This window comes from Diadema setosum, chromosome 22, assembly GCF_964275005.1.
Source record: "Diadema setosum chromosome 22, eeDiaSeto1, whole genome shotgun sequence".
Classification (NCBI taxonomy): Eukaryota; Metazoa; Echinodermata; class Echinoidea; order Diadematoida; family Diadematidae; genus Diadema; species Diadema setosum.
The window spans coordinates 16,350,691-16,368,950 of record NC_092706.1 but is presented as its reverse complement, the minus strand read 5'-3'; the positions used below and the strand labels follow the sequence as shown (position 1 = coordinate 16,368,950).

General features: G+C 37.6%; 1 protein-coding gene across 1 annotated transcript in view; it reads right to left on the bottom strand.

Moving 5' to 3' along the window:
- LOC140245542 (NEDD8 ultimate buster 1-like) overlaps positions 1–18,260 on the bottom strand; it is a 78,425-nt gene that overhangs the window by 56,878 nt on the left and 3,287 nt on the right. Inside the window, exons 2-9 of the mRNA XM_072325108.1 lie at positions 14,952–15,117; positions 13,777–14,012; positions 11,852–11,963; positions 11,060–11,174; positions 9,018–9,216; positions 7,766–7,875; positions 5,865–5,992; positions 191–247 (exon numbers count right to left, since the gene is read on the bottom strand). Coding sequence (XP_072181209.1) covers positions 191–247; positions 5,865–5,992; positions 7,766–7,875; positions 9,018–9,216; positions 11,060–11,174; positions 11,852–11,963; positions 13,777–14,012; positions 14,952–15,077 — 1,083 coding nt within the window. The 5' untranslated portion in view covers positions 15,078–15,117. The remainder of the gene's footprint in view (positions 1–190; positions 248–5,864; positions 5,993–7,765; positions 7,876–9,017; positions 9,217–11,059; positions 11,175–11,851; positions 11,964–13,776; positions 14,013–14,951; positions 15,118–18,260) is intronic.

Genomic DNA, 18,260 nt, shown 5'->3' with positions numbered 1-18,260 from the left:
TATTCCAAACACATATGGGTATATTTGAGCAATACTCTTTGTGCTTACTGATAGAACAAGGTACATGTAGGCTTTAATGAGGAAAATGGCCGAGTTCTGACCCCCTTGTTATAACTGAGTTTCATCTGTATTCTATGATCCCTTTCAATAAATGTTATAGTCTTGGAAAATAAAATAAATGTTCACCTACTTTATTCAGAAGAGTTCTTGCTTGTACTTTATTGTTTTTCAGAGCTGCAACTATGCCCTGGAAAGAAATTAACATAGACTGAATGCACAATGACACATGGCAAAATAAAATTTTTAATGAAAATCAAAAGTACAGCTGTTGTTCTTTTGGTGTGGGTGGGGGGGGGGGGGTAAATATAGGATTTACTTTATATCATAGAATAAATTCTATTTCAGGGGATGTACTTTCATATTAAATCAAAAGCACATAAATCAATTACAAGTATTCCAACATTATATTACGGAGGAAGAGTTAAAAAGTAGAAAGTTTATATTCAGCCCTCATGTATTATGACAGAAAATCCCACGTTAGCAGCATAGAGTTGAATTTTAAACCAACAAAACCAGCTTATGAAGGAGAGAGGTTTGTGGTAACACCAGGTGTTTTGTTAGTCTTCGCAGGGACTATTGCCTAGAAGAGCCTAGAAAGAGGAGAGTTGAGGAGGGAAGCGAAATGGGGAGAGTATAAAGACAGATGGTGACAATTGAGGGGCAGCAGTGAGTTGGAAGTTGAAGTTGCACTAGTGGAGACAGGAGAAAAGGGAACAGAAAGGAAGAATAAAGTGAAAAATCAGGTAAAGGGTTTTGAAGTCATTGGGAGGAGAAAGATGAAACAGAAAGAAGGGAGAAGAGGGAGAAGATGAAGGTTGGAAAATCATGGAGATAGGAGAGAGAAGTGAAGTTTCACAAAACCAGGGGAGAAAAATGAAGCCGGTGAATGATGTGAACTAAGGAATGCAGAATCAAAACAACAAAGAAGGAGTAAACAAATTTCTCTGAGATTTTAATTGTTCTTATCCTTGCTCCCTCTGAACTAGCATTTTTGCTCAATCATTTTCATTCCACTTTTTTCTTTCTCTTAAACTGTAATCTGATTCTCCTCCACTTATCTCTTTCCTCCTTTTATTTCTTGCTTTCCTTACAAACAACAGTCCATTTCAGCACCATCTCTACATTTTTTAAGTTTCTTGGCAAGATTTTTTTTTCTCAGTGCTTTCTCCCCCTTAGGACTACATTTTTTCAACTTTACATTCTCTCCTATTCCCTTCTTCCACCAGAACCTTTTCAGGACTTAACTTTTAATCATTAATTTCTCTCTCCCACAGCAATCCTTTCTACAATCTACTCAACCCTTCCCCTTCACTTTATTATCTTTCATTCCTCTTTTTCTTTCCTTTCTCTTACTCTGTAGTCTCATCTCTCCACGACTGACCTCTTTCCTTCCCGATTTATTCCTCTTTTTATCGTTTTGATTCTGCGTTCCATAACCAGGGCTGCACACTGGCGCCGGTCCGACGGTCAAAGACCGGCAAAAGTCACTGTCGGACCGGTAACTTTTCAGGAAATCCACAAGTTACCGGTCCGACATGACCAGTAAGAAAAAAGCATTGGTGGGGTCAGTAGAAAGAAAAAGAGCAGCCCCGATCAGGAAGAAACAGAAGGCAAGATATCGCACTGTTCAACAAGTTTTACGCAAGTTTTCGTTTATGTCTACCGGTGCAATTTGTGCAGTAAACATATTAGTTTTGAGCACTAGGAATCGACCAGTTATTCGCGCTCGCTTGCGCATTTGGCGCTGTTGACGCACTGCCATGCAATGCAATACATGCAAAGCATGTATAGAACAGTGTAACTGCTTTTCGTTTGCTTGCGATCGGCGGTCATGCCAGACAAGAAGCATTGATAGAAGCGCACGCATTTCTGAGTCATTTTGCTCATGATTTTTTAACGCAAGATCAATCCGATCCCGGCTTCGCAGCAGCGTGGCAGTTATGTTAGAACTAATTTACTTGTGTTGATTTTTAGAAAAAGTAAAAAGACATTCGATATTCAACGATACAGTAAATGGATCTGATTGCGTTTATTTTCATTTTACACAGTCATTTCACAGATGAATATTTTCATTCGTTCAGAATGGTCTCATAATGAAGATAGGCGCAAAAAGGATCACGAAATCGGCCCTTCCGTGTACTTTTTAAGAAAACGCATGCACAAAATGTGAAGAGATAATACTAGGGAGAAAAAAATCATAAAATCATCGCAGTCCCGCTTACATATTTGAGGTAGAAATCGTCCCAAAAAGGATCATGATTTCGACCGGCCGCGTCGTATCTTTCAAAAGCTTATGTACGAAATGCGAAGAGATTATAGAGGAGAGAAAAAAAAAATAATAAAGGACACATTTGGTGAGTACATCATAAAAGATTACAGCCGAATAACAATTCATGAAATCAACGCAATCCCGTTGAAATTTGAGGAAATAACGGGCGCAAAAAGGATCTTGAATTCAGTCCTGCATGCCATGTTGGTTATCAAACACGCATGCACAAATGCGACAAGATTATCGGGAGAAAAATAAAAAACAAATTTTTGCCCTTCTGGTGCGTGCATTACAAAAGATTACATCTGAAGTAATTCATGAAATCGCCACAATCCCGCTGATATTTGAGGTAGAAATAGGCGCAAAAAAGGATCGTGAATTCGGCCGTGACGTATACCTTTTAAGAACGCACGTACGAAATGGGAAAAGATTAGCGGGAGAAAAATAAAAAGGACACATTTTCACCCCTTTTGGCGTTTGCATCATATAGATTACAGCCGAATAGTATATGAAAATTCACAATCCCCTTGGAATTTGAGATAACAATAATAGGCGCAAAAAGAATCTCAAATTCGGCCCTGCATGCATTGTACAATTTTGAAAACGCATGCACAGATGCGAAGAAATTATCGGGAGAAAAATAAAGAACGCATTTTCAACCCTTCTGGTGCATGTATCACAAAAGATTACAGGCGAAATAATTAATGACATATCGCAATCCCGCTGATATTTGATGTAGAAATAGGCGCTAAAAGGATCGTGAATTCGGCCGTGACGTAGATAGGCATGTACGCAATGCGAAGTGATTATTGGGTGAAAAATACAGGGCACATTTTCAACCCCGTTTGGCCCGTGCATCATAAGGATTACAGCCGAATAATAATTCATAAAATCATCGCAATCCCGTTGAAGTTTGAGGAAACGATAGGCGCAAAAGAATCATGATTTTTGGCCGTGTCGTGTATCTTTTAAGAACGCATTTACGAAATGCGAAGAGTTTATCGGGGAAAAATAAAGGACACATTTTCAACCCCTTTTGGCGCGTGTATCATAAAAGATTACATCCGAAGTCATACATGAAATCATCGCAATCCCGCTGATATTTGAGGTAGAAATAGGCGCCAAAAGGATCGTGAATTCGGCCGTGTCGTATACCTTTAAAGAACGCATGTACGGAATGCGAAGAGATTATGGGGAGAAAAATAAAGAACGCATTTTCAACCAGTATAGCTGGTGCGTGTATCACAAAAGATTACATCCGAAGTAATTCACGAAATCGCCACAATTCGGCTGATATTATTTTGATGTAGAAATAGGCGCTAAAAGGATCTTGAATTCGGCCGTGTCGTATTCGCATGTACCAAATGCGAAGAGATTATATTTGGAGAAAAATACAGAACACATTTTCAACCCCTTTTGGCCCGTGCATCATAAAGATTACAGCCGAATGATAATTCATGAAATCATCGCAATCCCGTTGAAGTTTGAGGAAACAATAGGCGCAAAAAGAATCATGATTTTTGGCCGTGTCGTATATCTTTTAAGAACGTATTTACGAAATGCGAAGAGTTTATCGGGGAAAAATAAAGAACACATTTTCAACCCCTTTTGGCGCGTGTATCATAAAAGATTACAGCCGAAGTAATTCATAAAATCACCGCAATCCCGCTGATATTTGAGGTAGAAATAGGCGCAAAAAGGATCGTGAGTTCGGCCGTGTCGTATACCTTTAAAGAACGCATGTACGGAATGCGAAGAGATTATGGGGAGAAAAATAAAGGACGCATTATCAACCATTCTAGCCGGTGCGAGCATCACAAAAAGTTACATCCGAAGTAATTCATGAAATCGCCACAATGCCGCTGATATTTGAGGTAGAAATAGGCGCAAAAAGTATCATGAATTCGGCCGTGTGAAACATTTTTTAAGAACGCACTTATGAATTCGAATAAAGGACACATTTTCAACCCCTTATGGCGCGTGCATCATAAAAGATTACAGCCGAAGTAATTTATGAAATCGTCACAATCCTCCTGATATTTGGGGTAGAAATAGGCGCAAAACGTATCATGAATTCGGCCATGTGGTGCATCTTTTAAGAACGCACTTACGAAATTCGAAGAGTTTATCGGGAAAAAATAAAGGACGCATTTTCAACCCCTTTTGGCGCGTGCATCAGAAAATATTACAGCCGAAGTAATTTATGAAATTGTCACAAACCCGCTAATATTTGAGGTGGAAATGGGCGCAAAAAAAGGATTGCGAATTCGGCCCTGCATGTCGTGTACCTTTCAAGAACGCATGCACAAATGTGAATAGATTATCGGGAGAAAAATAAAGAACCCCTTGTAGCGCGTGCATCAGAAAATATCACAGCTAAAATAATTCATTAAATCGTCGCAATCCAACTGACCACCAAGAGCAGGTTACGCAGCAAGTTCGTGCGCCGATGTTTAGAAAAAGTCACAAACGCATTTGACACAATCTGAATTTGTTCATTATCATTTTACACTGTAATTCACAAACAAACATTCTATTTTTTCCTATTTTTTTATTTTATTTCTTGTGCAATATACAATGCAAGTTTTCCAAAAAGTATTAATCTGTAGAATGTACATGGGTGGGGAGGGGGGGGGGGGGGCGTCCATAAAAAAAACAAGAAAATGAGTTTGCAAGTCATTTAATGTTTTTTCAGGTTGTCGTTGTTGACCGGTAAATTTTCTGTTCGGACCGGTAAAAAATGGTAAAACGGGGCATTTACCGGTCCGACAGAGACAGGTTGGACCGGCAGAAAAAATGGGTTAGTGTGCAGCCCTGCCATAACCAACATCGTTCACAGGCTTCATTTCTCTCCCTTGGTTTCATGAAACTTCACTTCTCTCTCTTTAATATCTCCAAGATTTTCTAACCTTCAACTTCTTTGTCTTCTCCCTCCTTTCTGTTTCATCTTACTCCTGTCAATGATTTCCAAACCCTTTACCTGATTTTCACTCTATTTTTTTTCTTGTGACTTGCTCTGTTCCCTTATCTCCTGTCTCCAGGAGGGCAACTTCAACCTCCAGCTCACTGCTGCCCCTCAATTAATTGTCACTGTACGCCTGCCTTCCCTATATTCTCCCAATGTCACTTCCCTCCTCAAGTCTCCTCTTTCTATAGGCTCTTCTCTTGTCAAGCAATAGTCCCTACAAGGACTATGTACACATGGGTGTTACCCCAAACCTCTCTTCCTTATCTAATTCACCATTTAAACCTTCAAACATCACAAAATGGGTTAAACATGGGTCAGTGGCAAGAAACACAAAAATTTCCCAATCTAGGTATCCTTTACTGTGGTATTTCATTAACATGACATGTTGGATACTTGTCAGAAACACATATTCACCATATGCATAGGTTCATCAATGCAGAATTTAAGGGAACTTACAAAGAATACAATATGGGATTTTTTATTCAGATAGTACAACATGACAACATTAATGAACTGAATCAGTTTCCACAAAAGTGCATAATACAAATGTATGTTTGTGTCACTCACCAGTAAGAGGTAGAGCCGGACGTAGAGTGCAAGCTCTGTGCTGCTGTCACCTTTTAGTGCTGTGAGGCGCTCCATGTTCTCTCCATAGCTCCTCTTGAAACAATCCTCACAAGTTTGCAGTCTGGACTCTGTGAGATAAAAATCATCCACAGCAGTAAATAACATATGATTTTTTTCCCCTATGTATGTTTACACAACCATGTGAATCTATCAGAACAATAGTTGTATACTTTTATGCTTGCTGCCGACTTCTATAATTCGGACATAACTATGTCACGTTTTCCTAGTGAGCACATCCCACAGTAATTGGCACTTGTAAGCTATGCACTGAGAAAGAAATACACACAGATCAACTTTTGTGGAAAGTGGCAGACAGGATTGGTGTGCACATCTCAGTATAACACATTGAGCTCCCCTATTATGATGAGGGGTGCATGCCCCAAGTCACTCAACACTAGTTGTCAAACAACTCATATGCTACTGCAGCTCACAGTGGTCAATTCCTCACCTCCCCCCCCCCCCATCATCTAAAAGACAAAGCATAACTTGCATTCACTAAAAACAAACAAACAAACCACCTGCTGTACACTGAAAGGATCAGGAATTGTCACTGATGAAGACTTGACAGAGAAGAATGCCAACATCTTGTTACGAACATTATGCGAAAAATAATGTGCACATAGCCTGGGCAATGGATGTTAGATTTGTTTTTTTTTTCTACGATGAAGGCTTTGAATGGGAAAGAGTATTCAACATTATAAAGCCAGTAATTACATCTTGAATCCCTTACTAGTGTTTACTTGTATATGTGATATCAAATCATGATGTTGAGCACAAATTTTAATTTTTGATCATTGTTGTTTTTATTTCCTGGAGAAGTCAGATTGGTAGGTCTAATATATTTGCAATTTCTACAGCAATTTCAGTCTCCTCTTTTAGTCATTTAAGAGAACCCCAGGGAGTTTACTGGCAACAACAGCGAGGATACTTCAAAAATCCTTGATTTCGTTCATAATCTATTTCAAACCATAAATGTATTTTCATATTCGACTGATCAATCCTGTATGATGAATGTCTTTCAATGATGTTTATAACCTATGCTCACATTCCAAGGGGCAGTCACATCTGCAAAGACTACATGACCACATTTCTCCAGCAGATGTATATGGCTACGCTTCTGAACAATAGTAATACACAACTGAAGATCATAGATTAGCAAAGTAAACCAGAATTCAGATTTTATTTGTTTTTATGCTAGACAACTGCAGGAACCACCCACAAAAGTTTGATGCCCAAAACTTTGGCTTTAAAGTCATTCTCATGTTTGTAGACTTACAATTTCATATCATTCATTCAACATAGACCTGGTTAAATTACAGTCTTCTTTAACCTTGTAGCTAAAGATATTACCCTTAAAGGGAAATTCCATCAGAAAAAAAAAAAGTTTCAGTATAAGCACTTGTGCAATATACAGGCAGTTTTGCATAATCGCATGATGAAATTCAACCATTCACAATGCATATTTATATTTCACCTATTTACTATTATGTCTTTATTGCAGTATTTTCCATGGTATTACGTAGTAATCTTTTGTGAAGCTCATCATGATTTACACACAGCTGCAATGGCAGTAGTGTTGTCGGGGTTAACTAAACCTTTTGATTTCTTTATTTGTGCATTCATGCATTCTTTACCATCAAATCAGCCATTAATTCTAGTCCATGTACAGTACAGATACTGTATATGGAAAAGAGTACCAGAAGCTTGACAGTGAACCCATTACATTTATTTCTTCTCTAGCATGGGAATAAAAATGATGATCTTTACAAACTACTCATTGCTATGTAGTGTCCTAATCAGCTGCATTCTAGACTATATCAATATGTCAAAGACATTCTCACCTGCATCTGGCAATTGTTCCACATTTTGTAGACAAAGGTAGCACCAGACGATATCAAGACACAGCACAGCATAGTTATCAACTGCTTGCAGAATTTCAGATCGACATTGCCTTCATGAAACAAAGACAAGAACAACGATGGGAAAGAAAGAATTAGAAACATCATGTCAAAAGGACTGCAGACCACTTCCTGAGTTACTAGTTACATATTTCCTGAAAAATTACAGACCAGCTAATCTACTCAGAAATATTTTGCTCTCTGTATTTGGTGTATATGGGAGTCAGAGACAATTATAATGTGCTCATAAGTAAAACAACAACAATGGAAACAAATAAATCTGCAACTTTCCTATGGGGGTAGTATTTTCATGTAAAGTTTTGTAGCATCAACACACTTGACCCAATATGCACAATACAGGTAGAAAATGCCTACAAGGTGGAACATTCTGAAGTGTTAACAAGCACCTTGCACCTCTTCTATAACATGAGCTGACACTTAACAATTCATTCAAGGGGGCAGTATTTGAGTTTCACTCTTGTACATTTACAAGCAGTATTCTCTGCTACAGACCTTTCCAATGTCCAGGTAGTTTATTCTACATGGCACAGTTGGCCCGTGTCACATCCATGTTACATATCTGGAAGTTCAAAAGTTCTATAAGTTTTGTAGGCATCATGTGTAGCTATGAACTGAGTTTTATATTACCAACACATTTACTTGTTTGGAAAACAAGGGCCCAAACTGGCATTCTGTTTTCTCTCTGGTTATGTCACTAGGAAATATTTCTCTTAGCTTCAGCTTAATAAAGCGAATATAGTTTTTGCTTTATTTTTTTGTTTGTTGTTGTTTTGGGGTGGGAAGGTCAGTGGCCTACATTTGAAGTTTCATGTAGGTATTATGTGTATGGGTACCTATGAATTCCCAAAACAAAATAAGGTTTGTAATTCCTCAGATTCTATAGTTTGAAAATGAAATACGGTTCGTTAATCCGAAAAAGAAAAAGTGCACGCTATAGGACCTATGGAATAACAAACCTTATTGCATTTTCAGATTAAAGAACCATGGAATAACCTTATTTCATATTTTTTTTTACAAACCTTTGGAGCAACGTGCCTTCGGAATAATGAATCTTTGGCATAACGAACTGTAACCATACTTTTACAGTCACTGTCAGTCGTAAAGGACCAAACAGTTTCAATATTTCTTTTTCCATATTTTTGATGCAAAAACATCTCCTGAATTCTATACTGACTTGAAAGCTTGGTCAGCTTCCAGCAGGATGAGCAGAGCTTCTCCATATTGCTTCCGTTTCAGGCATGCCCGCCCTTTCTCATTAAGTGTGAGGGCAACAGACAGGGCTTGACGCTCTTCGTCAGGCAGCTTGATAGGCCGTCCTGTTTGGTCAGCAATCTGGAGGAAGTATCGGTCATCTTCCCTGCCAATTCTGTCTTCTACAAGAAAATAGATGTTATATACATAAATGGATAAATAAATAAATAAATATATATATATATATATATATATATATATATATACAATACTTCTCATTACAGTACAACTGAATATAACTGTATTTGACATAAGAGTACTGTAAAACCAGAAATATATCAGCATGAAATTTTCGCAAACTGCCACTAGCATTCAATGTGTAAGCGTACTACGTAAACCTACTGAAACTCGCTGAACATGCCTGATATTTGTGATGTCACTGAATGGAATCAGTAAGCAAAAGCAGACTATGTGCTATAGACAAAGCACAGGTTCAACGGTGTAACTGTTTTTCTTGGTGAGCGTTTTATTGGTATTTAGCAAGGATAAATGCCATACCAATGCAAAGTGAATCTAACACTTTTCTGTGTCATTTATATGATCTGCTTTAAAGGGGCATAGTCCCGGTAGTGTAGATGGCGCTGTTGATGATACTGCCGATCACCGTTAGCATTGATACGAAGATTACCGAAGTTGAGCTGTCATCAAGAGTAAAGTGCGTAGGTGTTGCTAAGTAACGTTGCCTTTGTTGTCTTCTTTGCGCATTGCGCAGTCTGTAGTAATGCCAGGGTGCGTGCATATGTGCTTGCTATTGTGACATCACAAAAGAAGTTTGCTAAAGCTGTCATCCCCCTTAGCCGAACTGTGATCGGACCGCTGACTACACTGAATCGGACTTCTTCGGACCCAGGAAAGTGGGCCAAAGCGTAAGCGCTAAAGAGAAGTTGATAGCGTAGGTCTCTATAGGAAACTTGCGCCATGCGCCCGCGTCCGCATTTGACTAAAACACCGGGACCATGCACCTTTAAAAACATTAACAGTAACACCAATATTTCAAATAGGTAAAATTCAATATCACTCAGGCACTTGCCCACTCCGAACACTTCGGCAAAAGTCACTGTCAGCATTCGCTTGGCCTTGCTACTGTTTGAGTTATGCATTCAGCTGCACTGCTGTGCTGGATGGTTTGCTGTTCATTCACATTCAGCATTGTTAGACAGGCTTTTCAAACTAAAAAAATGCAATGGTCCTTATTTTCTAAAATCTAAGATATGCCTTTCCAGTGATGGTCTTAAAGCTGAGCACTGGCATATTAGCGTTCTGAGCCACCTTTTCTTTAGAAGAATATCACAATTAGCATAATTAGCACAGTAATTTAAACTCTTCTTCAGCAGCAATGCATGCACTTCTGATTTGTGTTTTAGCTGTGACATGTCGTCTGCTGCTGTTAGATTGGTACATTTTATGACGTCAGCAAAACCTTTGCCAAATTCTACTGATTTCATCTAAAGTGCTTGAATTACCACAGACATTGTATGAATTTTCTCTTTGCTTGTTGCATTCCCAATTGTGGAACAAGCAAAAGTCTTACATTTCGTCCTTTCCAAGATTCTCGTATAAACACAGCATATAAATTTGTGCCAAATGGTAGTTTTCTTTGAATGTTTATTTTGATTTACGAAGTATTGTCTCTTGATAGGTATCTGCAATACAGATAGTTGTGTATATTTGGGATATTGGTATGCCTAATGTTCAGTAATGATTTTCAACAGATAATGGACACTACACAAGACACTAAACTATGAGCATTAAGTGCCATTTGTCTCTTGTTCAAACATATCATTATTGTAACTGTTTTAAACAGATGTTTGAGATTAAACTTCTGATGACATTTGTTAGATTAAAGTGACTTTGCATAAATCTCCATTAGGCCTAACGCCTCTGCTTCTTTGCTCTCTGTTTCCATAAGGAAGCATATTCTCTTTAAACTCCATTATTCACACTGAGAGTGCAGGCTATGCCAACCTGTGTTTCTTTTAGCAAGAATCTTGGCTGCTTCTTTGGTTCTTTCCAGACGATTCCGCTGGTCTTCCTGCTTTCTTGCCTCAACTTCACTTTGAGACAGACAAATCACCATCACCTAAACATTGGACAAGGAAAAAAGGAATAGTTTAAATGCCACAGCAAATGAGTTTCATTGTAAAGTGTATGTAATCTTTACATCATCCAAATATGCATGCATTATGAAGAACAAAAGAGCAAGACTTCATCTCTCTCAGTATTAAGTCACTTGTGAACCGAGTGTCAAAATTTTTCTACACTGAATGTTAGGAGACTTTATCTTTGAAGTTTTAAGGCATTTGGATGCATGGCCAGGTTTTTCAAGCTAGAATCAAATTTATGCACACCATGTTTATCCTGTTGACATCACTCCAATATCATGGTGTACAGTGCCACAGTCATATGAGAAGAAAGCTTTTTTGATAGCTTTTTAGCAGAAAACCCACCATGAATCATCACACTGACAAATAGCAATACTAGGGTACACTAATATAGCACTCAGACAAAAAAACAAACAAACCCCCCCCCCCCCAAAAAAAAAAAAAAAACCAAAAAACTTCACCCTTTTTTTTTCATGATTCTGCAGTCTTTGTAAAGGAGTTTCTAGGTTTCTGTGTGTGATGGGTAGATGGCCCATTTGTAACAACATTGATAATCCTCCTTTGAAACGATAAGTTAGCCATGAGAATAAGATATCTGAGGCCAGCAACAGCTTGCTATGCCATTCATCATGGCTTCTGTGTGTTTAGAACTAACCTGAGAGTTTGGGCCAAGACCTTGCTCTCTGAGATTCTTCCCATCATCAAGGACACGTCCACAACTAATTAGCTTCAGGTGATCCATACCAACAGAAGTTTGGGCAGATATCCTTTATGTTGAAATAAATGAGGATGAAATATTTCAGATCCAATCTAACTTCTTACATAATGGTTTTGATATACAGACATTCATGTAATATAACTTCTGATAACAGCAACAGCTAATCGAATATAGTAACATTATTGCTCGCTGAATCATTCAGCATTATATAGGTAGGACAGCTTGCCCTTTCTGACACACAGAGTAAATAAGGCCAGTTTACTGACAATAAATAATAACAAATATGTAATCTCCCTACCCCTCTGACAGCACTGTTCAATCGCGATAAGTTTTAAACTGGAATGGATGAGTAGAATTTTTTCTCACGTGTATCCCTGTAAATACATGTTTGCTCTTGAGATCGACAACAATAAGGGATGTACAACAATCCCACCCACCCATAGATCCAACCCCTAAAAAAAAAAAAAAAAAAACTAAAAAAAACCCAAACAAACAAACAAACAAACTAGAAATGCCTCTATGACAACTGGAATGCCTCTGCCATAATGCATGTTTCTCCCAATAGGTCTAGTGTACATCTTGACAATGTGGGACAAGAGTTTCACTTCATTGACAAAAAATTGAAATAACACATTTGTCACAAATGTGTTGAGTGTTTACTTCCCTTGAACTAGTTTGATCTGGATGGATGTCTAAATTGTTTATCTAAAAAGAGCAGGTAATTGGGGATTTGAGCATTTTTACTTGATATTTGACCCACACCCTTTCACCCCATGGCCCACAATTCTTCAAGTAATCACTAACTGGTAACATCCATTTTCATGACAAGTACTTTGATTTTTTTTTTTTTTTTTTTAAAGATGGGAAGATTGTGACATTTGAACATTTTCCCTTAACCATTGACCCCATGATCAAAATTTGTCACTCACAGAATCATTGTGCTGTAGATAATCTAGTTTTATTACATTACATGCATTGAGTAATCCCCAAGGTATGGAGAAAAAGTGTAATTTCAGCAATAAATAATATAATCTCAGCATTTTAACCTGACCTTTGACCCTAGAACTTTAACCCTATGACCCAAAGAGTCCCAAGAGAATCACTGTCAGGCAGTACATGCATATCGTCGCTGGGGTGACAAGACCTTGTAGCTGCAATTTTGGTGAAAATGACTTTTTTTGGATTAATGGTCAAATAATGGGTTAAGTGGTCAATGTCCTGTCCAAATCCCAACTGTCTTACTCAAAAAATGAAGCCCCAACAGCATGTCAAAGGAAAGGCTATCCCATTCGCCACAGTGCTTTGGACGCCATGTTTTTTGGCTCTCGTGAACATTTGACATTTTGTAGATACGAGGTCTTGTCGCCCCAGCGACGATATGTACTAAGTTTTATAATGATACCTTGAGCCATTTCAGAGACATGGAGAAGTGAAATTTTAGCGTTACACTTGACCTTTGACCATTGACCATTATCCCCATGGCCAAAAACTTTCCCAGAGAATCTGACAATACATGTGTACACTAAAGTTTCAAGAAAATACCTTCAGACATTGCTTTAACATTGGGGAAATAGTGAAATTTAAGAATTTGACCTTGACCCCTGACCCTAGATCTTAGACTCGTTACCAAAAAGTCCCAAGGTAATTACTGTCAGGCATTACATGCATATGAAGATACCCTGAGCCATCCCTGAGATATGGAGAAAAAAGGTAAAATTTCTGCATTTTCACTTGACCTTTGACCTCATGGCCTGAAACTTTCCTCTAGAGAATCAACAAACAGACGACCCCAAAACATAGTGCCCCTGGCGATACTTCGTGGTGGAGGCATAAAAGATATAAATTCTATTCTTCATACTTACTGTTCCTTTAGCTCTGAACTGCTGACATCAATTTTGGTCTCATGCTCAAAGTTACTACAGCGAACACCTTCAGGTATACTGCCTGTCAGCTTTATCTTCAAATTGGCAATACCCTCTTCAAGGAACCTTTGTCGAGCTGCTAGCTTGTCCAAGGCATGGCGCCGCAGATCCTCTAAAGTTGCCGAAACTATTTCCTTTGGTATTCCAAGTGCCAATGAGTATTTCTCGATAAGCTCCTATCAGAGATCACAAAATTTCACTGTTAAAAAATATTAGCAATATAGTGTTCTATCTGCGTTAAGTACAAATAGGCAAAAGCTATATTATGAATTGCATCTGTGTGATGTATACAATCTACATTCATTACACCTGAAAGAACAACAATGTGTGAAGAGAGTGTAAGGCCAACTGGGAAAAGGAATATATCCAGACATAGCTGCTTTCACATTGTTTTTCTTTACCTTTCCTACAAATGCAAATATATTGTAATGCTGCATTTGATCTCACTATAAATGGCATGTCTTGGATCTCATTTTCACTGTTGATAACCATGGTTCATTAATGGATGAGACTCCTTTTCTCCACCCTTATCATCTAACTCTCCCACCTCTCTGTCATTCTCTACTTTTAACATACACTAGTCATAAGTTTATTCTATGCGGTGCTTATTATGTCAATGTTAGTACAGCGGGGGAAAAAATGTTCACTGTCATCAAAAAAGACTGACAAAGTCATTAGATATCAGTCACCTAATACTATCATCACTGCATTTTCCAGACCCTTGGCTCTCCAATAACACACATAATATGCTCTCAGTTGTTTTTTTTTTAACACCACTACTGAAACAAAACAAAAGCTTGCCAAAATATGTTTTGAGAAAATCAGCTTGCAAGTTAAGAAGCAGTCAAGCATTTGAGAGAAAAGGTATTCAAACACAATGCATGAACTCAAAATACTTAAGAATGCCTTAGAAAATCTGAAAAATTTGCATTTGAAAACATTCTAAACTCTCTTATTAAGACAGGAAGGTAGTTCAAACAGTTAACTGGCAAATTTTTTTAACAAAAACTTTTAATCATTCAGCTTCTCAACTTATCTAATGTATGTGACTGTATCAGAGAAACATGGCAAATCGGGTGACATGATGATCCTTCATGCCCATCATGTATACTTACCTCTGGCATTATGCCTTGTGTTCTGGATTCTGTCGTATATGGAGGTAGCCATAACTTAATTTTATCCTCATTCAGTTTCTTACGGAGTGAATCCCGGACCTGCCCATCAGATATGTTTGATGCCATTATTTTGATTTGAAAAATGTTTCTTCAGTGATTAGGTTTTCTGCAAAGACAAGAAATAATGGTCATAGTGTAATCAAAATATACCAGCAAAGAAACCCGAGGTGTTCTGACAGTGTCTATGCAATCTATGATATTCATTATTGCAATAGGTGACGTGTATGTAGTCATGCTCAGTCTGCAAAATGTCGGTAAAGACTTTCTTATGATCCCCCCACTTAAAGTAATACCCCACCATTAGGAAGTCTTCCCATATCTTTTATGAGCACTTCTCGAAACATCATTTGAAAAGACTTCCTTATGCCCCTTCCCCTAATGCTGTACAGCCACCATTTGCCAAATATGTATTTGTATGTAGATCCATACATAAGTTATCAAGGGTAGGGTAGTGTGGAGTGATATGGCAAAATTATGATTTTTTTTTTTATTTTTTTTATTTATTTTTTTTTGGGGGGGGGGAGGGTTTCATAAGAAAGTCTTTCATAATAAATCCTTTTTTTTTTCTTTGCCTCATCAAAGGATATTATGTACATACACATGGTTTCCCTGGCACAAAATAACTTCACGACTCAACTACACATCATAGCAAGATCATCAAAAAAGGTCAAACATAATTTGAAATTAAACTAGAAATGTCGCTTTGGCGACTGGTATGCCTCCGCCATAATGCATGATTTTCCCAATAGGTCTAGATAGTACATGTGGACAATGTGTGATTACATTTTCACAAAATTGGCAAAATATTGAAATGACAAGTTTGTCACAAATGTGTTGAATACTCACCTTCCTTGACCTAGGTTTAATTGGATGAATAGGAGAGCATGTATCTAGGGATTTAAGGACTTTAACTCGACTTTGACCCATTCATACATTTAGGCATTGAGTAATTTTCAAGGTACAGGTGTGGAGAAAAAGTGCAATTTCTGAATTGAATAGTAAATTGTTACCATTTTCATCTGGCCCTTGACCCTAAAATTCATAAGATGATAATCACTTTCAGGTAGAACATGCATAATATGTACTAAGTTTCAAGATAACTTGAGCCACTTCCGAGATATGGAGGAAAAAGTTAGTTCAGCACTTTCACTTGATCTTTGACCTTTTGACCTTTGAGGCAAAAAAAGAAGAAAAAAAAAAAACTTTCCAGAGAATTTCTATTAGGTTACACATGTATGCATACACCAAGTGTAAAAAAAAAAATAACCCTGCTGGCATTGCATAATAGGAGGGAAATAGTAAAATTTTGAAGTGTTGCACTTGACCTTTGACCCCTGACCTTTGACCCCATGAACCCTACATTCTCTAGATAATCACTTCCAGTCAGTATATGTATATACTATGTTCCATGAAGATACCTTGAACAATTTTCCAAGGTATGGAGAAAAAAAAGAAGTTTTAATATTTTTACTTGACCTTTTGACCTTTGACCTTTGACCTCATGACCCAAACTTTCACCAGAGAATCTTAATTGGGTAATACATGTATACACTAAGTTTCAAGAAAATATCTTCAGGCATTCAATAGATATGGTGGAAATAGTAAAATTTTATGTATTTGACCCTGACCTTTTGACCTTTGACCTCATGACCCAAACTTTCACCAGAGAATCTTAATTGGGTAATACATGTATACACTAAGTTTCAAGAAAATATCTTCAGGCATTCAATAGATATGGTGGAAATAGTGAAATTCTATGTATTTGACCTTGACCTTTTGACCTTTGACCTTGAGCATGTGCACTCAAAAGTTGATAGGCACAACTTCACCCCCTAATACACATACATGCCAAGTTTCATTAGGATAATACCTCAACAGGTTTTGATAGTTACCTTGTCCACAAAAATTCATTACGGACGGACGGAAGGACGGACGGACGGACGGACGGACGGACGGACGGACGGACAACCCGAAAACATAATGCCTCCGGCACCACTTCGTGGCGGAGGCATAAAAATACAAGTATATACTGAAATTATCTCAATTTCTTAAATGAACATTTTACAAACAACTGTTTTTGTTTTGTTTTGTTGTTCCAATGACAAGCAACAACTGCATTCACATTTTGGTAAAAACATGCTCTCTTTCATCCAACTGATATCTAAATGAAATTTAATTCTTTTTGAAATTTGCTCTATGGAAAATCTGTTTGGCTGCAATTATTCTTCCATCTCTTTCCATAATATTGTGATCTACAATCAATTTATAGATTTTCAACAAATCTAAAGAAATAAAATACATTTGTTTTCACAATTTATCTTGAGCAAATGTTGAGTACTGAATGTCAGCATTCCTTGAAATATCTCTAGCAATATTTCTCTTTTAAAGTAATTGAAGAGGGGCTCATTCAATTTGCATTCAATAAATGCATGATTTATAGACTCCTTAATGCATCATTTTGGACAAACATCATCATTACTGTAGATTTCCCCCAATTAAAGAGGTTCCTTTTTACTTGATTTGATTTGATTTGATTTGATTTATTTATTCTCTGTATGCCATTTTTTTCAAATACATCAACTTTCTGCAATTTCATTAACAAAGTACAAAATACCGGTAGTATACTTTATACAATTTTCATCATTTTCATCAATTATGCAATACATCTGTAGTATAATTACGTGAGTAACGTGTTAATAATTTGCATACAGAACGATTGCCAATAATAAGCACAACGCTTGACTGTTTGGCAACCGATAACAAATAACATTATAGTGAAGAAAAACAAGAGGGTCCAACATGATGCTCGTGGAATAAGGGTTAGGGAGAGGGAGAGAGAGAGAGAGAGAGAGAAGAAGAAGAAGAAAGGAAGGGGAGGAGATGATAAAAACCTCCAGATACTAGTCTCGCCAGATCAACTCGACATACCTCTATACTTAGACACATACATACATGCACATACTGTATTTATACTAATAAATTACAGTGATGTATTCACATAATAAGTGTTGCTTTTGTCTTGTAAAAGTTACATTGAATGAGAAAGAGAGAAAAAGAGAAGAAGACAAAAAGCAATCATCTACATACACAGCATAAATTTCTACGTGCCCTTTCAGGGCATGACGTTATAGTGAACCATGATTTGCTCGACATAACATGAATAATGAACAACAGAGAAGGAATGAATCCCAGTGGATCAGAGGAGGACAGTATACTGCAGGTGCATCCGCACGTGCAGAGACTCGGAGA